The 25,805-nt window shown below is 39.0% G+C and overlaps 1 protein-coding gene across 1 annotated transcript in view; it reads right to left on the bottom strand.

Annotated features, from left to right (window-relative positions):
* Window positions 1-12,897: 12,897 nt before the first annotated feature.
* Window positions 12,898-25,805, bottom strand: part of SOCS6 (suppressor of cytokine signaling 6) — a 30,548-nt gene continuing 17,640 nt past the window's right edge. Inside the window, exon 2 of the mRNA XM_065890131.1 lies at window positions 12,898-15,334. Within this exon, the coding sequence (XP_065746203.1) occupies window positions 13,598-15,205 (1,608 nt within the window). The 5' untranslated portion in view covers window positions 15,206-15,334 and the 3' untranslated portion in view covers window positions 12,898-13,597. The remainder of the gene's footprint in view (window positions 15,335-25,805) is intronic.

A 25,805-nucleotide genomic window follows, 5' to 3' on the forward strand; every position in this document is an offset into this window, starting at 1 on the left:
AAGATCCCACGTGCCGCAACTAAGACCAGGTACAGCCTAAATAAATAAATAAAACCAAAAAACAGAGCTTCCCCCAAAGCATAAAAAAAAAGAAAGAAAAGAAAAGAAACACATCTGGAAAGTCCCTCTTGCCATGTTACTTAACATATTCACATGTTCTGGGGATTAGGACCTGAACATCTTTGGGGCATCTACCTATCACACTCACTACTCCCCATCCCAATCCCAAAGTCTTTTAAAAATTATTTTACTAGTGTATATTATTATTTCTGGATTTCTTGTTTGAGCCTTAACATTAAGATAAAGATTTAACTCTTTTATGTGCCCACACATTCACATACATACACCCTCCTCCTTTCCCCATTCTACAAATTTCCCAATGAGTTAACCAAATATTCTAGCCAACTTTTGATTAAATCATTATCCAGGTGTTTAGATTATTATAAGCATGTAACTATTTTTATAACTAAAATAGATATTATGCTATGATTATTTTTTCTTTCTTACATATATGTCATTTCTTTCATTCACTTAATTTTCTCTGTATCAATCACCTTTGAGGTTCTCATCAAAATTGGGAATCATTTCTCAGTACATTCAAACACAGCAGAAAATCTAGTAATTTTTTTTCTTTTCTTGAAAATACCTCTCCTTGGCCTTATGCCCTTTCACTTAAACTTAGATTGATTGTTCTCGAATCTATTATAGCTAATGACCTGGAGATATTCTTTTGGTATCACTTCCAGGATTCCCTTCACATTTCTCCTATGTTGATGATTAACTGTCCCTTTTACTCCCTCTTTTTTGTTGGAACACATGCTCCAGTAGCTCTCTGAGAAAAGGTGCATGATTTTGTTTAGCTTGCATGTCTTAAAATATTTTTATTTTGTTTAGTGTTTAGGCTCTATATAGTATACTGGGTTGTAAATCTTCCTCCCTGTCTCCAAAATGACATTGAGGTTTGAGAGACAATCATGTGGAAGGTGGTCTATATGGCATCTTGTTGTTATGGAGTAACAGAGAAGGACTGTTTTGAAGGAGTTACCCAGAATGACACCTCCACCACAGCATGCTCTCAAGAAGATCAGTTTTAGAAAACAACAGACATAGTACTTGACAATCTGGGAAATGACTCCCTGAAATATCTATGCTTCCATATTTTAAAATAGTTTTCATGTACTTAACCTCTAGACTTTTATATACTTAACACCATTTGAGGACTACTGTTTTAAAGAATTAACTCTTTCTGGAAATGTGGGACCCAAAATGTCGAGAGAAATAAAAAACCTAGCTTTCTTACTCTCTCCTTATTTTTTACTTTTCACCCTTTATTTACTTTTTATAGAAACAAAGAGCTTTAGCTTTTCTTTCTCCTGTAACACCTCCTCCTTCCACCTAATAGAACAGTAGGAAAAGTGGTTCAATGGCCTCTCTGTGATTCTGATGTTCAATAACCTAAATTTCTCTAGATTCTAGAATATTCAAATATAATCATCAATGATTACAATTTTCCTTTCTTATTTTTCATTTTAAAATTTATATTGGAAACATATATGGTCCTGTTTGCAATATATGAAAAATTTAAGATTTATATGTACATTATAGATAGAAAAGATTCATGATATTTAAGGATTTCAAGATCAAGATGATTTTAAGGATTCAAGATAATGAAGAAAAGAAAGACTTCAATAATTTTCTAATCACCCTTCTCTTTATCGTGAACAATTTTGGCATACATGCCTACTAAAGAAAATTATTATTAATTTTAGTAAAATTTTGATGACAGTCACCATGTCCTAGATGCTGAATATTATGGCAATGTTACAACCTTAATTTCTGGGTCTTTATAATCTCTTTGTGGAGCCCAGACAGCTATACAGTGAACAGTTAAGCAGTCTATGATTAATTGCTAAAATGAGAGCTATGAACATACAATAGCTGATTCAGTATGATGTAAGACCTAGACTATTAGGAAATTTGCTCCAGAACTTTATCCTGTAATTTATTTAGATGAAAAATAAAATCTACTAAGCTGTAAGTTGCTGAGAAATGCAACTGAAAAATTTATACTAAAATTCAAACAGATTAATATATATTCAACCTCTGGGTCTAAGCATATTCATTTCTACCACAAGCTCTGAATAGGAACAAACATTATGATACTAAAACTGAATTTTTAGCCTAAGCCTAACATGGAAATGGAAGCTGAAAAACCTAAGTACAGTACATTTATTTCTTTTACCCAGAGTTTTACTAAGAGTTTTGAGTTATTTGAACATTTAGACCTCTTACACTTCAACTTCCTCTGAAAACAATAGAAATATATTCCCACCCTGTTACAGTTTTATCACCCAGTTCCTATAGAGAAATCCTTTCAACTGAAGCAGTTTAACAAAAAGGTTAAATCCAAGATGCTATCAATTAATGATGAAGGTTAGCAATTTAGTAGTTGATAAATGTTACATATTTAATGTACTTAGATGAACTCTTTCGTGCCCTTGAGCTAATAACTCATATTAATTAAATTATTAATTTAGTTAAATGCAGAATTAACATTTAATCTTCTCATCCCACGGCAAACGTATCTTCCCATCACACGGCAAATGCACATAGCCTGAAAAGCCACAAATGACTAGAAATAATATAAATGTGTAGGTATTTCAATATGTAAAGAAGAAAAAAATCAATATTTGGTTCAAATTGTTCTAAAAACTCAAGTTCAGACTTCCCTTTCTAGTTGGCATTTGCCAAATTTCTGGATTCCACCAATTGTCTTTAAGTTCTAAACAGTGAAAAATTACTTCCTCAGAAGCAGACCAAAAAAAGAAAGAAAATGAAATCACTTTTAAAGCAATCAAAACCAACCATCAACCATCATTACCGGGGAAATAAGTGGTCAGGATTTGAGTGAGATCTTGAAGGCATAAATATAAACTTCTACATACCACGCCTTAGCTGTGCTTCTCAACTGAAGGCTCTAAAAATTACATGGTTTCCAATAAGTGAATTACATTCGTATTTTTTCCATAATCAAAGGACATAGATCAAAGTTTGGTTTCTCAACCTTGTTACTTCTTGAAGAAGCATTCTCATGTGAAAATGAGACCATCGCCTGAAACCAAGAAACCAGTTCAGAAAGTGATCAAAGCCGTGAAAAAATCATTTTGAAAGTTATTGAGGGACATGCAAGCACATTTTATTGAGAGCCCCGAGGTCACAGCAGAGTAAAGTATTGATGTATATTTTTGTCTTGTGCTTTGTCATATTTTTTTCATTAAAATGGCTTCGTTTGGAGACCTATAAGGAAAGGCAGTGCTGTACCAAAAGAAGGAAAAGAGGGTGTAGATTTTAACCTTTCATGGAATCATTTCAGCAACTGAGATTTCCTTTTACCTTTAATCTTTTCACATGGAGGAAATATTTTAGAAATGAATCTCTACCTCTCCCCCAAAATCAATTCTCGTTTTCGAAAGGGAATTTTGTTAGATACTGTACATCATGCACAAGTCAATATAGAATGAATAAAAATGTTGTTTCTGGAAAGGCAAAAAGGCTGAGTTAGGGTTAGAAGACTCCAGGGATGGGGGTGGCAAGAGCAGAGTAAAAGCAAATTAATCCCAGGATGTTTTCCATCCAGAGTAAATTCATCTACTGACGATGAAAGGCGGAAAAAGTTCTCTTGGTTAGGGATTGGGTTTGTCTAGAACTTTTAAACAACCAAAAACACCATTATAGGTCATATAGGTCATGAGAACTATCATTACAACCAAACATCTAACTAAATGGGAAAGAAATTAATTTCTGCCAGTTAGGCAATACTAAGTTCTTAACCTTGTTATAATAAAAGCTGTCCCTTTAAATAGTTCAGTAAGACAAAGACTTTTCTTTATTTCCATAGATGGGTCAAAAGGTGCACGCAATACCTGATGTTCTATGGAGTAAATGCTCTGGGCACAGCAGAGTCTTCATACCACGGCACACTATTTTTTAGGGAAAAAAAGAAAATGAGAAATGTAGGGAATGTAGGAAATTTCACGCCCAGGGAATCTTGTATCTACTCTGCAATTCATATATCTGAAAATTATCAACTATCAATGGGTTTCCCTGGTGGCACACTGGTTAAAAATCCACCTGCCAATTCAGGGGACACGGGTTCGAGCCCTGGTCCTGGAAGATCCCACATGCCATGGAGCAACTAAGCCTGTGTGCCACAACTACTGAGACTGTGCTCTAAAGCCCACGAGCCACAACTACTGAAGCCCATGTGTCACAACTACTGAAGCCCACACACCTAGAGCCGATGCTCTGCAACAAGAGAAGCCACCACAATGAGAAGCCCGTGTACCACAACGAACAGTAGCCCCCGCTCGCTGCAACTAGAGGAAGCCTGCGCACAGCAACGAAGACCCAATGCGGCAAAAAATAATTTATTTTTAAAAACATTATTAACTATCGAAAGATTAAAGCTATTTTTAATAAGATACTTTAGAATATTTAGGCTTCCCTGGTGGTGCAGTGGTTGGGAATCCGCCTGCCGATGCAGGGGACACGGGTTCGTGCCCCGGTCTGGAAAGATCCCACATGCCGCAGAGCGGCTGGGCCCATAAGCCATGGCCGCTGAGCCTGTGCCTCCGGAGCCTGTTGCTACGCAACGGGAGAGGCCGCAGCAGTGAGAGGCCCACGTACCGCAAAAAAAAAAAAAAAAAAAAAAGATACTTTAGAATTTTTAAAGTGTTTTAGTTTAGGCAATATTTATTAAAGTTAAAATGTAGTAAAACCAGTAGTAAAATTCTGATAACCTCCTCTCTGTTCTCATCTTAATGAGATGACTTTATTCTGAGAGGGTTTTCACATTTTCTTTGATCTCTGTCAAAACTCAGTGTAGCTGGAAGCAACCTAAGTGTCCATCAACAGATGAATGGATAAAGAAGCTGTGGCATGTAAATACAATGGAATATTACTCAGCCATAAAAAGAAACAAAATTGAGTTAAAAGAAACGAAACTGAGTTATCTGCAGTGTGGTGGATGGACCTAGAGTCTGTCATACAGAGTGAAGTAAGTCAGAAAGAGAAAAACACATACCATATGCCAACACATATATATGGAATCGAAAAAAGAAAAAAAAAAGGTTCTGATGAACCTAGGGGCATGACAGGAATAAAGACACAGATGTAGAAAGTGGACTTGAGGACACGGGGAGGGGGAAGGGTAAGCTGGGACGAAGTGAGAGAGTGGCATGGACATATATACACTACCAAATGTAAAATATATAGCTAGTGGGAAGCAGCTGCATAGCACAGGGAGATCAGCTCGGTGCTTTGTGACCACCTAGAGGGGTGGGATAGGGAGGGTGGGAGGGAGACGCAAGAGGGAGGGGATATGGGGATATATGTATACATATAGCTGATTCACTTTGTTATACAGCAGAAACTAACACATTGTAAAGCAATTATACTCCAATAAAGATGTTTAAGAAAAAAAAACAAAACCTCAGTGTACGGACTTCCCTGGTGGTCCAGTGGTTAAGACTCCACACACCCAATGCCGGGGGCCTGGGTTCAATCCCTGGTCGGGGAACTAGATCCCACATGCTGCTGCAAAGATTCCGCATACCATAACTAAGACCCGGTGCAGTCAAATAAATAAATGATGGGCTTAACAATAACCTGGAGATTGCAGATGTAAGGATTAACTAACTTAAAGCTCCAGCAAGAGAAATTATACAATCTGAAGCACTGAGAGAAAAATGGTTGAGCAAATAAAGAGCCTCAATGATATTTCGGAAAATATCAAGCAGTCTAACACACATGAAATTGGAATCCTACAGGGAGAGGACAGCAAGAAAGGGACAGGAAGTATTAAATAAATAATTTAACAAAAATTTCCTAAAGTTGGTGAAAGACATGACTTACAGATCCAAGAAGCATAATACATCCCGAGCAGGATAAATACAAAGAGAAACACACAACTCAGTACCTCGTAATCAGACTACTGAAAAATAAAAATACAGAGAAAAATCCAAAAGATAAAATAAAAAATAATAAAGAGAAAGAGAAAAATCTTAAAAGCTGCCGGGGGTCAGAGGATTACACAAAATTGACAGAGGAACAATAATACAAATGATGGCTAATTTCTCATCAGCAACATTGGGGCCCTGAAGACAATGGAATGGTGTTTTTAAAGTGCGTAAGGAGAAAAATACAGTCAGCCCAGAATTCTACATCTAGTGGAAATATCTTTCAAAAAAGGGGTAAAATTTCAGTTAAACAAAAAATGAGAGAATTCATTGCCTTCAGACTTGCACTATGAGAAACACTAAAATTCATTTTAAATAGAATTTAGCTACTTTCACCTAATTCTCTAAACTTTTCAGGCTAATCATATGTGCTGATAGGGTTTAGGACAACGATTCCAAGTCTATAATGAAAAGAGTATTTGTTTTAATGGTACTGAGCTGTGTATAATATAAATCACTATTTCCCAGAAGTATGGAGGGGAATTTCACTTAGATTGATCATAATTATCATATGAACATGGGTGGTTAATTTTTCTGCTCATTTAGGTATGGGCAGAGAAGCTGAACATAGGGTGGAAGTATAGTTAGAACTTCTTTTGGAAGGAAGTTGTTGCTCAGGGTGTGGAAGTGAGTTGGCCAAGCATGGGTATAGGAAATGAAAGAGAAAGGGTGGAGTCTTTCTTCTGCTATAAAGCAAAAAACCATGGCTCCTAGTACAACAGGGCACAATGAATGTCTCAGGCAATCTGATCAAATTCATTAGCAAAAAAAAAGCAGAATTAACACTTTTCCTCATGCACCAAACATGTGGAGAAGTCCTCCGAAGAGTTCAATTTCACTGAATCTTGTTCCTGTATTAGTATATTAGGTAGTTTTAAGAAACTTGACGAGGCCATACAAGGGAAAGCAGTGGTCCCCTTCCTCGGCAATAGCACATGAAGCCCCCCAGATACTCCACCAGTTAGGCCTCCGTAAGTTGTTTAAACTACAGAGTAGTCCCCTAGAGGAGAAGACAGTAGGTCACTCTCTTGCTTCTGCTACAGTTCTTTCCCCTGACAATCACAGATAGAAACGCTCTAAATAATAGAAAACCCTGAAGAAGGGAAGTGTATCACATGGGATGAGCACACAGATTTCAGAGCCTGACCGTATGAGTTTAAAACTGGGTTCTTTGTGGCTTTGGGGAAGTTTACCTCTGCCTCAGTTTCCTTTTTTATGACCCTCAAGTGCCTGCCTTGCATAGAGCTCTTATGAGGATATGAAATACATGTTAGGTTATTAGCAGTATATGTATTTTCACAACGTGTTTTCTATTATAATTAAAAAATGAATGGTGTAAAATCCAGCTCTCTGGTTTCATCTGTCGATTCTACTAAGTAGACGCCCGGAGAACCCCCAGTTTTTGCAGGGAAATGGATTCTTCTGCATTTAAAGATATACATCTATTGGTTTTCCAGGCAAGTGTCACACCGAATAGTCACTGTTAGGCTGGTAATACTTAGGGCCAAATGGCGCTCGCCAGTTGCCGGCCACAAGGGAACAGTGTGTCAAGGACTACAGTGAGAAGTGGGCTGTGACAAAGGCATTAGGCGAGCAGGTGTCTTCAGAGTGACAGTTCTCAATGGGGAGGACCGGAGACACTACCTCTTAAAGCTGTTGGGGTGGAACGGCGCCAGAGGCCAGATCATTTACACAAAGGAAGGGAGGTTCTCTTTAACAGGATTCTAGGACGGAATTCCACGTATTTAAGAGAACATTATACAACTTCACTTGTGACCTAGGCTGGTGTTATCAAAAGCTAGTGTCTATTAGACTTACAGAACAAAGTGAGAGACCAGAAAAAGCTGGTCTAAAAGAATCTGTGCTTCCTAAAACTTCCTTGGTGTGGGGAAATCCATGGCTCATGATCAAAAAGGGTCTTCTTTTCAACTTAAGATGGACCCTTTATTCGCAAGCAAGTTACCAAGGACGGAATTTGATGGCCCAAGATGATCTCTAGGCAAAGGCAACTGGCCCTGTTCATAAACCCTGTCAAAATAATCCCAGCTCTGGTCAGCTTCTCCTTGGCTTTTACAGTCTGAAGGAGCCCTTCCCAGGAGGACCCTCCTCCAACCCTTCTGGAAGAGGTGGTGAGGCTGCCTGCTATTAAGTAGGGAAAATGCAATTTAAAACAAAACTCCAGGAGTCTGGCTACAAAATTCAGCTGTGCTCAGAAATGGATGCTTAACGCAGACACCCACTCCTACTGGGTTCTTTGTCAGTGTCAGGCCCTGGTGTTAACAGGAGGCCCTGGACTCTGGGAAGGAGGCTTGGGGAAGGCGGACGGGGACGGTGGGAACAAAGAAGCTGAGGCAGAAACATCCGTTCGCAAGACAAGTCATGCAAAAAGAGCAGGAAGAACAAACACTAGTCAATTTTTAAAAAAAAGATGTTTCAGAAGGTTGGGAAGCCCTTAAAACTGGAGACTGGAATACGAATAAGCTAAAAGAATTAAAGGAAATGTTTTAAAAAATAATGAAGTTTAAATGAAGCTAAAGAGTTGAAAGACAAAAAGAAAACTAGATTGGAGGTTAAAATAGCAGACAATAAGGACTAAATTGAAGTGAAATAAAGGTTAACATATTTTTGACTCAGAAAGTTGAAGGTCTAGTAAAAGAATAAGTAAAATCTGTGAGGTTAAAAAGAAAAAAATTAAAGGTGAGGTGGCAGGCAGTACGAGAAATTGACTATGGTCAGCATGATAATCAATTAGGATGCTCTGAGGCGGACCCAATGTTCTCAGTAAGTCATCTCATACTGGACAGCAAGTTTTGCTCTCTTGTTGAATGAGTAAGAATCTGTTTATTTGGCTAGGGTGTAAGTTTGTGAAGTCCATACTTCTACATAGTTCTTGAGGCCTGACCATTCTCTTTCCTTAATTTCATATTTCACTAGCACCACCATCAGCAAAGTCTGACATTAGAATCAATGCTGTCTATTGATACCAGTTCTGGAAAATGTGGTTAGAACATGACGTTATTTGGAGTCTATGAAAGACAAAATTTGTGATATATTCTGAACAAGGTCATTTAAAAATTTATCTTTGTATCAGCTATGATAAAAGCCTTGTTAAAAAGTAATAGAACAACAAAACGCGAAAGAACATTTAACCCAATATGGTGTTTAAGAACTTTAAAGGCATATAATGAAATTCAGGGGCTACGAGAAATCATTCCTGCCTATGAAGGGATTTCTAAATGACTTCTACACAAACCACTATTTTGATAACCTGGTTCTATATCTGTGAAAATACCATTAAGTAATAAGGGACATATTTTTTCAAATGTCACAATCCAAACATTTTACCATTAGGCCTAACATTCTTTTAATGAGGTTTTATTACTGTGTCAATTTTAATTAGTCTTTGCTTTGCAAATGTTCTGCCAACTCACTCCAGCTTTTGTATTGAAGGCTCTAGGATATCAGCAACATTGGCTAATTCCTAATTTGTTGGATGTCTCCTATGTCACCATTTCACTTTTGCTGTTTTACTAAAATTTGTTGGTACCTACCCTCCAGTAACTGCCCAGTTTATGGGACATCCAGAAATTATCTAGTTAACCCTATACTAATTAAAATCCAACTCTGCATCTGGTTATTAAATAGACTGCAAGGCAGACCTTGTGAACGAAATTTTTATTTACACACTGTATCTAGAAGCAGATACATAAATTCTTTATACGATTAATTTCCAAAAATGTGCAAGAAATTACTCTAATTTGTTTACAAACCAAAACACGTATTAAAATCAATGGACTTTGGATAATTCATTCTGTGGTGTTCTCAGTACAAATGGTACACACCTGATTCGAAACATACAGAAAAGTGTAAACTACAGCAATCTGGATTGCAAGTATTAATTCCATGGCACTCCAACGACTATAAAATTTCTTTAACCCAACATGTATACTTATTACAAAATTCTATAAGAATTTTTCATCATCTCTGGATGTAGAGTTTGGATCACTTTTCAGAAACGGCAGCTACACATTCGCCATGTTTTAACTGATTAATAAAAAAGGATGTTTATAAAAAATCTTTACAGGATTAAAAAAGTATTAAAAGAAACCGAATTTGTGATTACTAGCGTACCAGTACTTTATTCTAGAATTTTAAAGTTATTTATTTACGGAACTGGCGACTGTTCCTTATTAGAGTTTTCAACCAAACTGTCTGTTGCTGATAGCATGATTTCATTTTCAAATTACGACCTCGCATTCGATGAAAAGCCATGAACATTTAAAATGCGTTACTTTGAATCATTCATAAAGCAAGTATCTCTCATATACAATGTGAAATGTACGATGATCAAAATTGGCATTTCTGAAAGCATTGTTAAGAAAGATATTCAGACTGGTAGCACGAGTAGAGACACTGCATATAACCTACCTAGGATCTCAGTAACGTTTATCCCGTTTCAGTAATACTGGCTCAGAAGTCACCATGTGTATATACTTGGGTTTTATTTCCTATATGCCAGTGACACAGCCTTTTGGCACATGATTTTCTTTAACAGCAAGATGGTTGCCCTGTGTAGCTGGTTTCCTTAAAAACTACTTTTAGTTCTATGATCGTTTCCTGTGATATTTTTTGACCTTCCAAAATTTTCACATTATTGCGCCAAACAGAGAACAGGTTTCCTTAGAAAGAGAAAGAGACTTTTTCAAGTACTTTCTATGCTTTCTTATTATTTGTAAAATTGCATAATAGTGTCCTCCTAACACTGGAAATAGCTTCTGGCCTCCATCATGTTTCTGTGACGAGATATTTGATAAAAAGCAACTCTGATTCATTTATTATGGCAGAAAGATACAGCTTTCTTGTTTTCTTTTTCTTGCCTTGAGCTCAGATTTTCAGAAACACATATTTAAGAAATCACTTACAGGTAGTGCCCATGTCATCTACGCTACCATTCAACAGAATCCAGAAATTCACCCAAATGCTACCTAGACAAAACTACAGGATGATTTCTCTTTTTCCCCTTTCCAATTTTAACCAGACTGTTTTACTACCCTACAAAGCCAGTCTTTCACATTATGTTGTACTGCCTATACGCCAAATGGTTCTCTTTAAACAAAAGCAGAAAATATTGCAACGCTCCTTTCTCTGTTTGTAAATAACTTCTTGGCAAATATTTTTATTTTTACTGATACACTATCAGACCCTAGCAATTTGAAATTGGATTAGAATAGGGCATTTTACTTAAAAGTATTTTATATTATGAACATAAAAAAGCACATTAAAGATTGGCTTTCTGAATTAGAACAGTATCAAGACTTGCCCTCCATAAAAACACAAAATACGATTTTAAAACCATTTATATGGAAATCAGAATGATCTTAACTTGAAACCAAATGGCTAGATCTTAAACACATGGTATCATGAGGAAGGCGTGGGGAACAGGCTACGCCCACATTAAGATGGGGTTCAGGGCAGTCCAAAGACCTCTGTGCACCATGATCTCACAAAGAGTACATGTAAATGCTTCTAGAAACATGGAGAAGCCATCTCAACATTTATTATTAACACACAGTGACTCTGTGACAATACCTGCCATCTAATATAGATGCACAGGGACTTTTAACTCACCCTAGATATATTTTAAATTGTTTAAAAATAAATAGTTTTGCAAAAAAATAGTTTAAATGTCTTGCATTAATTTGATAAGTTTACAACTCTGTAATAGTTCTTAATCCAAATAGCTTACAATGAACACTTAAATTATATTATTACAGTATACTCCATATTCCATCTTATTAGGTGAAAACATATCAGAAAATGAAAGAGGAGTCTTTGTAACAAGGTACAATCAAACATTCCACCAAAATTAAGTACCTTTTCCCCTTTAAGTCAAAATATCATAACAGATATTATGGCATTGTGCCTTTTCTTGGTAATTCTCAGTTGACTCTAAAAAACAAAGAGAGAAAAAAATGGGGATACTGCTTATGTCTGAATGTCAACGCTATTAAATTTGATCTGAGACCTTTACTCTTGTTTTTAAATGGGGCTAAGAGATAGGAAAACCAAGGGACAAAGGAAGAAATGTCTTAAATTACATGCTTCGTCTGAGAGGGAAACATTTCCTTTAAAGTTATGTAGCTAGAAAACATCTTCTGGATGGAGCAATTCCGAAACACTAAAGAATCATGCAGTAAATAAACACTGCATTTCAAAATAAAAAGTATTGGAGGTAACATACTCCACCCCCGCCCAAAGGACTGACTCAGAAGAGATGAAAAAACTAATGATGTCAATTTACTAAGGACTTAAAAAGAAACAAATAGAAAACCTATTTTTAAAGGTCAGTATATACGGTAGGCAAACACTTCCATACACCTGATTGAGTTTTAATATTTTTCTTACGTGGTGCTCCACAATCTCCACAGTTTTTCAACTAAAGTCACTGGGTTTTTTGGGTTTTTTGTTTTTTTGGTGGGGGGAAGGAAGGGTCAAATCTAGCACATCTTAATAGTGACTGCATAAACGAAAAATATAAACCTAACTTTAAAACAATGTGTTCTTTCTATTCAAATCAATTTAAAACTTTATATAAACTTTGTGTTGCAAGAGGATCTAGTCCATTTATGAAAATCATTTCTACATCAAGTTCACCCAAGAAAATGTTGACTAAGCTAAAGAAATCACAGATAAGACATTTTACCAAAGGAAAGTATAGATAACAATAAAACCGCTTATCACCGGAAACTATGATCATCTAGTATTTCTTTAATAGTTCTAGTTCCATTAGGTCTTTATATGTTACGCCAATTTGTACCAGAGTTTAATGACAGAAAAGGCAACAATTTCTAAATTGGTGGTATACATTTCTTTACAATTCTGTAAGGCCATTTATTAAAACAGACAAACCACAAGATGAAAATGAAGGCAACAGGAAAGTCCAACTTCTCACAACCAAAATAACAGCACAACCTTGAAAATAATTTAGAACTCAATGTTGTAAAAGATATGTAGCAGATTCTCTGTTCCATTACCCAAGATTATGTCAGTTCATAATTCTAAATAAATCCTTCTGAAGTATGAAATTACAAATCATTTTCAGTGTAGGTGTGACTTCTGTGATTTATCACACGGCTATGTTTACTCAACACTATCTTTGAAAACGGGCCATTGAAAGAGACATAACAATGTTCATTCTCTAAGTTTCATTTAACTTTACTTAGGATTGAATACACGTGAAATGTGCTCTTAATGCATAAAAATCACAGTGGATAGCAGCAAAGGACTGGGGGCGGGCGGGTGAGGAGCATCTGATAACTCACATTGTGATTCTTCTGCACACTGATGGAAGATAGTTCACTCTTCTAAAGCCTCAAGACTTCCCTTCGCAAAGAACCAAAGTAAACCCAAGACACCTTGCCGACACTTCCCCACCCCTAAACGAACTGGGTACTCTTTTACACATAAAACTGAAACAGTATGGCAGCAAAAGATTTTGATAGCAATGGAAAGTCTGTAAACTGTATTTCGATCTCTTTTCCTTCCTCCCCAAGTGCAAGACGCAGGGTTCTCACAGCCTCTCAGTAGTGCTTCTCCTGTAAATAATCCTTCATTTTGTTTGGCAGAGGCAGCTTCTGAATCAGGTCTATTCTGGTGTACTGACGGATGACGAACCGGCACAGGTACTGCAGGGAGCGCACCTGCATGAAGCGCGACACGGGGTTGGTCAGCCTGACGGGGTAGGTGGCCGAGCCCGGCAGGCGAGACCTGGAGTAACAGAAGGCCCCGTTCTCGGAGTCCCTGACTGAGTGCTCGATCAGGTCCACGATAGACGTGTGTCCTTCCACGTCCGGCTGTTCATAAAAGCTAAACCTACCATTTGAATGTTCGATTCTAGTGTGAAGGGTCTTGCCATGCGAGCGGAAGCTCAAGCTTAAAAGGTAGCGGTCGTCAGAACTGTCCCGAACGAGGAAAGAGCCATCCGGCACGTTGGCCAGCTTCCCTTCTGCCTCCCAGCGAGTGATGGGGCCCCAGTACCATCCCTGTTTCGCAAGTTTCTTCAGCTCCTCCGTAAGGCTTGTCACGACCATGGGACCACTACTCTGCACCGAGTCATAAACTCTGGCAACCCCGGGGGCAGAGTTAGGATCGAAATTCAAGTGACAGCGCATACTTTCGGCCACGTGGGCGTCGGAGCCGGCGAGCCCGCCGAAGTTCCTTTGGATCTGATTCGTCTGCAGGGGAGGTAGCAACGGTGAGAGTGGCGGGGCGTCGTCGGGACTCGCCCTCGGGCTCTGCAGCACGACTCCCGTGGTGCCGATCAGCAAGCCATTCACCGACGGGTCCACGAAGATCTCTGGGGCCACCGCGAGGTCCGGGTCTACCTGATTCTCGTCTTCGGGGAAGGAGCCCCCTCCCACTGGAGGAGGGACCGCGGAGACTTCCATGGGGGAGGAGCCGTCCAGACAATAGCCGCGCGGTCCTTCCAGAGGGTACATCCCCTCCTCCAAAGGCACAGTGTACTGAATGTAGTCCTGAGGCACGAGTCCGATAACGACAGGCACATGTTCTTCCAGGTGGAGATGCAGGTCCCCATCCTGAGACTCAGAACTCTTGAGTGAGTTCGTCTGTTCTTGGCACGCGGTGTCGGCCTGGAGGTCGTGGAAGTCCTTGCGCACGCCGTTCAGGGCCGGGCCCGGGCCGGGCGAGTGGACCAGGGCCTTGACCCTCACCTCCATCTTGATGCACGTCTCCTCCGACGCGGTGGGGCGCAGGGGCCACGGCGTGGGGCTGTAGTGGTGGCTGCGCAGCGAGGTGGACCTCATGGGCCTCTGCGCCCTCACGTCCTTGAAGACGATGGGGGCCGAGGAGGAGGAGAAGGTGTCCTCGTCCGCGGAGCCCCCCGAGGGCGCGCCACCCTTGCCCTTCGGCTTCTGTTTCGCAGACAGCCGTCTTTTTAACGTACCCATTAGGCTTTCACTTTTTGATCTACTCTTTCCGCCTTTTTCATCTTCACTGTTGAGATCACAGCTGGCTATATCTTTCCCATAGCAGCTACCAAATAAGGAATCCTCTTTTCCAAAGTCACTGGCTAGTGATGGTTGTTGTACAACCATAAAATCCGCTTCTTCTTTACTTTTATTCAAGTTGAAAGATTTCCGGAAGGTTTTAAGACTAATCTTCTTCATTCTGACTAGTTACCTAATCCAAGGGAATCAATTTCTCTCTGGAATATTATCCTCGAACATCTGGAGAGGCTGCACGCAATGCTGCATCTATGTATTTTTCCCGCTTCATTTACCCTTTGGAGCCATTTTCTAAAAAAATGCAAAAAATAAAAACTGTTAGAAGGTCTCATTAAAAAATATCTCCACAAAAAGTTTTATTTTAGTCACTTTCAATCCTTTAGCTTCTGAACAAGGATGCCCGAGTATGTTTATAAGAAGGTAAGCTCCGTTAAGACATATTTTTTCCATTTCACAGAGCACAATGCATCACTGCCTACATGATCAGCACTGGACAAATACCTGATAATGCTTAGAGAGCAACCCCGACTCTACCTCTTTCCCTTCTGCACCTTACTTTGATTCTACCCTAATTACGGTTGGTGTTCCTTACTTCCTAACACAGCTCTAACAGAGCCACTCATCCTCTTCACACTGATCCACACCGGCCCCGGCCTCTCCAAGCTACCAAGCTACCAGCCTGTGTCCTGCAAACGGCCAGCACTCAACAGAGAAGGCCCCACATCCGTAATAAGCCTCATCGATTCTACAACAAGCTATACGTATTTTTAAATATTCAAACATCTGTAAAAATGAATTAAAGCAGTCCCATCATCTGTGATGAGTTATCTAGGAAAAGCCTAGAAATGTCCTTCTATAGCCATGAGTTAGTTCAGCAAGAACAGGGCCCATCCACCTTCGCGTTGCCAGTACCCTGCACAGCCAAGAGCGCCCCGAGAGGGGTACTTGCAGCTTCAACACTTTCACCTGCAGGGAACACTCCTAACAACTAGCTAAGTACAATTCATCGTAGTAGCAGAAACTGCATTTATTTGTCTTAACAGGTAGAAATTGGTGACCTGAAGACTAATAAAAGCCTCCCTGTGTTAAGTGATAATTTTCTGGCTCACTAGCAATGAACCCAATTTTGTCCACCAAAAAACTGGGCATTGGTTCACACAGATATTAAGAGAACGTAACTACCAATATCCATAAAACCAAAGGCTGTGAAAACCAGACAAAACAAACATGTTTTGCTGCAACAACAGGGACGTTGCAAAGGAAGTAACGTTTACAATAATAACCGAACATCAGCAAATTCTCGATAAACGAGATCAATGGATCGGTATCCAAAATGGCTTGTATCTGGTCTGTCAGGAGCGTCACCCCCACCACCTCCCAAACCCAAGCATGTAAATCTATTTAAAGCTCGACGTAGACGGTCAGGCCCAGCTGACTTTCTAGGAATGGTATAAAATGTTAATTCAGATTTCTAATTATTAGAAAAGTGCAAATCAAAACTACATTGAGGTACCACCTCACATCTGTCACAACGGCCAACACTAAAAAGTCTACAAATAAAAAATGCTGGAGAGGGTATGGAGAAAAGGGAAACCCTCCTGCACTGTTGGTGGGAATGTAAGTTGGTACAGCCACTGTGGAGAACAGTATGGAGGGTCCTCAAGAAACTAAAAATAGAATGACCATATGGCCCAGCAATCCCACTCCTGGGCACATATCCTGACAAAACTCTAATTCAAAAAGACACATGGACCCCTATGTTCATAGCAGCACTATTCACAATAGCCAAGACATGGAAGCAACCTAAGTGTCCATCAACAGATGAATGGATAAAGAAGATGTGGTACACAGATATGATGGAATAGTACTCAGTCATAAAAAAGCACAAAATAATGTCATTTACAGCAACATGGATGCAACTTGAGATTATCATACTAAGTCAGTCATAAAGAGAAAGACAAATACCATATGATATCACTTATATGTGGAATATAAAATATGACACAAATGAACCTATCTAAGAAACAGAAACAGACTCATGAACACAGAGAACAGACTTGTGGTTGCCAAGGAGGAGAGAGTTGCGGGAGGGATGGAGTGGAAGGCTGGGATTAGCAGATGCAAACCATTATATATAGAATGGATAAACAACAAGATCCTGCTATATAGCATAGGGAACGATATTTAATATCCTATGGTAAACCATAATGGAAAAAAAATATTAAAGAATGTATATATGTATAACTGCATCACTTTGCTGTGCCGCAGAAATGAAAGCATTGTAAATCAGCTGTACTTCACTAAAAAGAGAAGGAAAAAAAGTTCACTTCCAATCTTAATTATGAAGTCTTTTGTTTTTCTACTGCTGTGCCTCGTTTATGCTATTTTCCTCCTCCTGATAAATGTTCTCTTCTTCTTTCCTAATCCACCTTTCAGGGAATTCCTGAAAAAATATACTTCCTCCTTAAATATTCTCTGATCACCCAGCCAGAAAGGAGTTCCCTCCCTTTTCTGGACTCCAAATACTCAACCTGTACCTCTTTTTTTTTTTTTTCTGTACCTCTTTAATAGTATATCACACAGTGACTTAGAACTGCTTGTATTCTATTCATGTCTTATCTCTCCAACCAGACCGTAGTACTAAAAAATAGAGACCATGTCTTATTCGTTTTTTATATTCCTAACCAGGAACTATCATTAGATACTTAATATACACTGCTTAAACTCTTTGATACCAAATAAATATTCCTTAGCTGTCAAGTAAATGGATAGAAAAATCCACACTGTGCAAAACTGGCTAAATCTCCTCTTATCAAAATAAAGCACTCCATATGGCTGATCCATATGACACAGTATTGTGAAGCAATTATACTCCAATAAAGGTCTAATAAAAAATAAAAAATAAAAAAATAAAGCACTCTATCTCCTATAAGAATCAAAAGTCATTATTACAAATGATCAAGGATTGGCAATTCCACGTAAAAAAAAGACACACAGAAAAACACGTGTCTATCTGTAGCAAGCTCTACCATCCGGGTAATGGGTGCCTACTCCCATACTTCACATGGTATGTGTTCAGACATGTGAAAACTACTGAAGAAATTCCACCAAATAAATACTAGTAAAGAGAAGGAAGTAAATATACTAAATTACATCCCACCCCCCAATACTTAGTACCATGTAGTTGTATAAGTACATCTAAAAATAAAAAGTATCTTTGATCTCACAAGTTGAAGCTGGGTGAAAAGTAGCACAACAATGACATTACCTATATAAGTACTATGCTGTCATCAGGTCCAAAAGAAACATAAGGTTGTCCTCAGTCTCAGAATATTACAGTAGGTGCTCCAGACTGTCCTTTCTGCTTGTAAGCTGCTTTTCATAAAGTCCTCTACTGCCCTTTCCCCCTCCCATTTGTAAGATACTCTACTGGATCCAAGAGGAGTTAAGATGTGTGATTCAAAACTAAGAGATGAAAACTGTGAGCTCCAAGATGGGTGAAAGAAAATGACAGGTACACCAATATGTATAAAATAGATAACTAATAAGAACCTGCTGTATAAAAAATAAAATTCAAAAAAAGAAAAAAAAACAATAGGAAGAGACTGGACAGACACAATCTGATAGAGTATCTTTAAGCAGTCAACCACGAACATGACCAACGATTAAAAGCCTAAGACAGACCAGACTGTAAATAAAGACAAGGGGAGGGCATAGTGATTCCTGATTCTGCTTCCTAGCTGCACCCTGACCTGCTGCATGCTAGCGTGTGGGTAAAATTCACGAGTGGGTCTCAGTGGTTCTGCCAATCTGCTGAACTCACAGACCAAATACTCTATGTTCCTTTCCCTACCTGTCACTTTCCTCACACCCTCAAAGGAGTCCTGACCTACAAAAAGGTCTTCTGTCTTCAGAGAAAACTCTGTACATGGGAAGAATGCACCTCAGTGGTAACAGAGCCAGTGGCCCTAAGGTCCCGGTACTCACCATTTCCTGGGAGAGGCTGCCTGGGCCGTGCAGACACAGACCAAGTAAAGCGAAGAGGACGATCGTTGGTAAGTGTGACAGATACCATGAAGGAAAGGGAGGCTATCAGAGAACACCAGGGTTCCTACTTTAGGCTCCATAAACACGTAAGACACGTATCCAAGGCCTCTCTGACAGCCAAATATTTAGGCTAAGGCTGGAGTGATGAGAAGGAGCCAGTCGTGCAAAGGAAGGCTGAGTGAACAACTTTCTAGATTGAGGGAAGAGCATGTGCAAAGGCCCTGAGGTGGGAAACTGCAGATGCAAAACTGAGAAGCCCAGTGTGCCCGAAGTCCAAGGCGTGAAGGATGAGTGGGCACAAGACAGGCACGGCAAGGTACCTGGGTCTGGTTCAAAGTGCAATGAGAAGAACTAAAAGGTTTCAAATATGAACATGGTCTAGTTTATATATGCACTTCCCAGTTTTGAGACCACACATCATCCTCTCCAACACAGACACAAACCCATCAGGAGTGTAACTTTGTTGAGAAAACAAACCAAAAAAGCCCACAAAGAACCCAGGGGTCTCAAACTGCCTCATCTGAAAAACAGATGAACAGTTTCTGAATAAAAGTAAGATGCTAATCACGCAGAGCCATTTGGAGATCTCGGGGAGGCTATCCAAGTTCTCCTAACAGGCCACATGCCTCTTAAATTCTTCTAACAATGGATGGGTGGGGAGAGTTCAAGTTCAACATAAAGCACTGGAGAGACTCAAACATGAGTCAACTGCATATAAAGGTTTTATTCATAGCTAGTTTCCATTTGCAAGCAATTCTTCATAATGCCCCAATTTTGTGATATAATTTTAGTGAATTACATTCAATTTCAATTCTGGTAGGAAATAGTTGTAGTTTCAAACCCTTCAGGGTCCACCATTTATGGATAGGCCAGTCATTAGAAACGTGTGTGTGTGTGTGTGTGTGTGTGTGTGTGTGTGTGTGTGTAGGTGTGTAGACACAGTTAATGCAGCTAGGAACACACACAGACTCATCCCGAGGTTGCACGGAAAACATCTGCAGCACGTGCCCAAGCTTTAGGGATTCACAACTAGGTAAGTTCTGAAAAGTAGGTTCAGAGGACGAAGAAAGATTCAGAAAGTGAAGTGGAAAGCAGGCCTGAATAAGAACACACTGCAGGATCCAGGCAGCCTATAAGAAGGCAACAGCCTCATCTCCTGCCCACATACACTCTGGTCTTCCTCGAATCCAACCGCCAAACTGCAGGAAGAGTAAAACCCGAAAGAGCTTTCCATCTCACCCAGTGAAAAACAGGTCTTTACAGCGGACTGCAAGGCCGCACATGATGTCACGCCCCCATTCCTATACCACTCTTCCCTTGCCCTCTCCACTCGCGTCCTGGTGCTCTGAGAATACTAGACACGTGCTGCCATTTAGGGCCTGGGCGCTGGCTGCAAACATTACACAACCAACTCCTCCCCCGCCACTTCTTTCAAGTCTTCACGACTGTCACTTTCTCAGTGAGACCTGCCCTGATCATGCCATTTAGGCTGCAACACAAACCCGCTTACCATGCTCACTCATTTTCCCTGGCAGACAACAGAACTGTCTTAGTAGGTTCTCCGTCACTCTCCTCCCTCTTTAAAGAACATACGCTTTACAAAAGTAGGGATATTAACTCTGCTTTACTCACTGATGTGTCCCAAGCATCCAGGAACACAGCACGGGCACAGGAGGTGCTCAGTAACTAGGAGTCAATAAATGTTAGACATGCAAACCTAATCAGGTATGGTGAACGGATCCCCTGCCCATCTTCACCTTCCTCACTCCCCACCTTAAGCAGTAATTCACCGTCATTTAGGAAAATGTTACAACACTCCTCAACATGGTCAATAAGGTTCTACAGAGTCTGGCTATTTTTGATGATTTCTGCTCCATTCACATTCACCATATTTTCACTCAACACACAACTTCTTAACATACTGCTCCTTTGATTTGAACTGTGGTTTGTTTTTTTTTTTCCATTCTCCTCCTTGACTAATTCCTTCACACATCAGCTCATCTGTCAGTTCCTCAGGGAACATACCTTGCTCTTCCTGATTAGGTGAAATCCCCCAATTACATGATCTCAGAATACTGCCTACCTCTCTGGCCTTTGATTTTTATCTGGGATGTATGCTTACATCTGTTTGTATGATTATTCGATTAATACCTATCACCCCATCAGACTATGATTGAGACTATGTCCATTTTTTTCCCAGCATGTTATCGCAGCACCTAGCTTATATCTGGTCCAAAGAAGGCACTCAATAAATATCTGCTGAATAAACAACAAAGTAAAATGAATGAGAACACTGGTCCACAATGACAGGCGACTTGATGCTGATGTATTTAATTGCCTCAAGAGCAGAACCGGTAACTGCCTGTGACGTGGTAAGTATTACTTTAAATTACCCTTAGTAGATCTGGGGTTCAAATGGTTCTGCTTCCCACTATCACATCCATTTCATAGAAAACAAGACCGATAACCACAGTAAAAGTACTTGGTAATTATCTACTTGATAATTATTCCTTTTTCAACTACCAACCCATATGCAACTTAATATAACATTCAATAAACAAAATTCAATCCTAAACATTAGAAACTACAAAAAGTTCTAGTAGGCCATATGGTCTTTTATCTCTTCCCTTCATTTTCTAGGCAAAGATTACTCTGGAATTTTTAAGAGTATCTGTTTTTCTGTTTGCACTTCTAAAAATACATGCCATCTTTTTATAGGATTACCATCTGTCTCATCATGCCGAAGTAAATGTTCTGAATTAGTTTCACTGCTTTTCTAATTGTAAAATTTTAAGTTTACACATATACTTGAAAATGTGTACAAAGGTTCAAGGGGAAGTTTTAGACATGAATACTTTATCCATACAGGCAGAAGATAATATCTTCAAATAATTTCACAATCTCTTTTTTAAGGAATGATTGGAGGTAGTCATGCTTGCCATTGTAAAATGAAAAAACTTAAAGGACAACATCAAAACAACTACCTAACCTTCATCAAACAAAATAGCGTTATTATTGCCATTTTAAAAGTGAGGAAAATGAGTCTCAGAGAGATTAGAACTTGCCCAGATAAGTTAAATAATTTGCCACGAGGAAAACTAGCAGATCCAGCATTTGAACCTGGATGCTGACGCCAAAGCTCACGTTTCCCCTGTAACAAGCTGCCCTGTTGGTCGTGCTCGTGCTTAAGTCAGTGGTTCCCAAACTTTCCTGTCTTGGGACCTTTTCGTCCTTTTAGAAACTACTGAAGGCCACAAAAAGCTCTGTCTCTGTGGGTTATATCTACTGAAATCGTTTCTTAAAAGTTAGTTACCCTGGGCTTCCGTGGTAGCGCAGTGGTTAAGAATCCGCCTGCCAATGCAGAGGACACGGGTTTGAGCCCTGGTCCGGGAAGATCCTACATGTCACGGAGCAACTAAGCCCGTGCGCCACAACTACTGAGCCTGCGAGCCACAACCACTGAAGCCCGTGCACCTAGAGCCTGTGCTCCGCAAGATAAGCCACCTCAATGAGAAGCCCGCGCACCACAACGAAGAGTAGCCGCCACTGGCAGCAACTAGAGAAAGCCATGCGCAGCAACAAAGACCCAACACAGCAAAAAAAACCCCAAAAAGGGTTAGTTGCCCTGGGAAACATGAAACCATATCAAGAATTTTTTTACTCTATTACATTTAATCCCTATTAGAAATTAGAGATTTAATAAAAATATTTATTAATTCATTTTTAAATGACAATTTACTCATTACATGTTAACATAAATAATTTTTCAAGAAAAATAAATACATTTTCCCAAACAAAAATTCAGTGAGAGAAGTAGTACTGTTTTACGTTATTGTAAATCTTTTCTCTGTCTGACAAGACAACTGCACTCGTCTGTGTTTGCATTCAATCTGTTACAATATGTTGTTTCAGTTAAAGTGTAAGAAGAAAATCCAACCTCCTACATACAGATATAGAACTGGAAAGGGGAGGATATTTTATTTAATAACCTTTTCCTATAACTGTGGATAGTCTTCTTGTGATACTAGAACAAAATCAAGTGCTAGTTTCCTAAAAGTTAGTAGTGCTAAGAAATCTACAGCCATATCAAGAATTCTTTTACTCTACTACATTTAATCCATTGGTCTCGGTGACATTTTGAATGAATCCTTTATGCAGGCATGATTTTTTAACATCATGTATTAGTTATTTCATTATACAGTATCAAAAAATTACACTTAATATCACCACTGATCTCATCAGAAAAGTTTGTAAGTACTGGGAAGCAGTTAAGCAAACAGTGGTAGATCGAAGTTTTCCTCAATTCTAATTTTTGCTTGAATCTAACGTGGGCAACGATACTGTCAGTGAAGAGAAAGGCTTTACTTTGACCATTTATAAGAAAATATCGACTGAACACTCAAGTTGATTAACCATAGTTTGTCTGTCAATTGTTCTTTTAGGTAAAAGTGGCATGTCATGAAAGAGCAGCTAGTTCAGTAAGTAACTCAATGGCACAAGGCTTCGCTCAAGACACCTTCATTAGCATGTGGTACAAGTGCTTCCTATGCACTTCCATTTCATCATAAGGATTTTGAAAAGGTGTGTACTCAAGGTCAAAATGTAATAAAATTAATAATTTTTATAGCTTCATCAATGACATTCTTAAATGTAACTGGAATTTTCTTCTTACTACAAGTGCTTGGAGGTGAAGAACATATGACTACTATGAAAGTTTAATACTATTACACAGTTAGTGCCATTGCTTTGTTCGTGGTAAGGCACCATCAATTTTATTCACATTGCTTTTGCACCCTCGGTAAAAATGGCGATACAGTGAAAAAGGCAAATGTTTTAGCATTATTATGAAAGGGGATCCACAAACCATACTTTGAGAACTGATAGCTTAAACTACCTGTGAAGACAGTTTAAAAGAACAAAGAGAAAGACTTTTAATGTAAGCAAAGCATCTACATTAAAAATCAGCAAGATAGGAGGTTCACTGTTGTAACCATCTCTCTGCATTTCAATTTCCAGCCAGTTTCTGAATGTGACACGGCTCATGCCCTTCCAGGTCAGCTCCTTGAATTCTACTCCACTGCTCCTGAATCTGTCAGGTCACTACCTGCCACTACCTTTATAAAAAAGGAAAAATATAAAAGAGATACTAAAGCCTTTCCATAAAGGGAGAAGTAGAAATGAGGGAAAGAAACAGACCATATAAAAAAAGAAAATAAGGTCAATGGCCAATATAACAGGAGATGGAATTTAGGTCCCAATGTTTGTTATGCCAGTAAATATGAATGGGATACACCCATCTATAAAAAGAAAAAGACTTTCAGATCTGGTTTTTAAAATCCAATCATATGTTACATAAAAACAACACACTAAAACCAACTGCCTCATAAAGTTTCAAAACATCATAAAATTTCTATTAGCCACCTCTTTCCAATTCTCCTCTTCTTCAGCATTCCTGTGATTGTTTTATTCTATCAGCTGAATTACATCTACTTGTACTCTATTTGAGATCAGGAACACTATCACTTGGTCACTTGTTAGACCCCTTCTGGGCATTGCTGATGCTCATCCAAATTTTTCTGAACTTAGAGTCTTTTTATTTTTTTTTTAAGTTCTTTCTACAAAAAAAAGTTAATCGATTTGTAAACACTAAATAAATGCAGATGGCTAAAAAAATTTTCTGTGGAATTAGATGTAAGCAAAACCGCTCTAAAGGACTATGAAAACGTTATTTCAAAAAATATCTCGGCCTTTGTACGAAGGCTGCTTTGCAAGTGTGATTATGATTTTACTTAAAAGAAGTGCCAAACTGGAAATCAAAGATGATGCATTATGGAAGGCTGGAGATGACATAATTCAAACAGAGCTTTTAGTCACTGATTATTTAAAGAAAAGACATTGGTCCTACACTTGGAAATGAATGACAGTGCATATTTACTTCTTTTAATTTAAAATAAAATGTTTAAAAATACATGAGTGTATGTTTCAGTGCAGTTTTTTTTGTTTTGTTTTGGTTTTTTTTGCAGTACGCAGGCCTCTCACTGTTGTGGCCTCTCCCGTTGCGGTGCACAGGCTCCGGACGCGCAGGCTCAGCGGCCATGGCTCACGGGCCCAGCCGCTCCGCGGCACGTGGGATCTTCCCAGACCGGGGCACGAACCCGTGTCCCCTGCATCGGCAGAAGGACTCTCAACCACTGAGCCACCAGGGAAGCCCTTCAGTGCAGTTTTTCCATTAACTGATAAATACCAATCCTAATTATTTTGGGAAAAAAATCCTCTAATAGAAAAGAATGAAAAAAGGCATAAGCTAACAACAACTGGCTGTCATAATCAAGAAAAAAGGGAAAATGTGTTACACAAAATTAGAAATGGAAAGAGCAATAACTATGGATCTATGAGAAATCAAAATATGTTAAGAGTACTTTGAAATGCTATGAAAATTAACCTGAAACTCAGATGAAATGGATAATTTTATGGCAAATATATATTACCAAAATTTATATCAGAAGAGGGAGGAATCCAAAAGAGGCTGACAGTTGTCAAAGAAACTGAGACAGTTATCCAAGAACTACTGTGGCCCTCTCTTCCCTTGGGGAGAAAAAGTGACAAGTCACTATAGATATATGTCCAATACTCACTAAACTACTTCAGGGCATAGCGAGGAAAAAAAAAAAGGCTCCCAAATTTATTTTTGAAGTCAAAAGAACATTGATACCGA

This window comes from Phocoena phocoena, chromosome 13, assembly GCF_963924675.1.
Source record: "Phocoena phocoena chromosome 13, mPhoPho1.1, whole genome shotgun sequence".
NCBI lineage: Eukaryota > Metazoa > Chordata > Mammalia > Artiodactyla > Phocoenidae > Phocoena > Phocoena phocoena.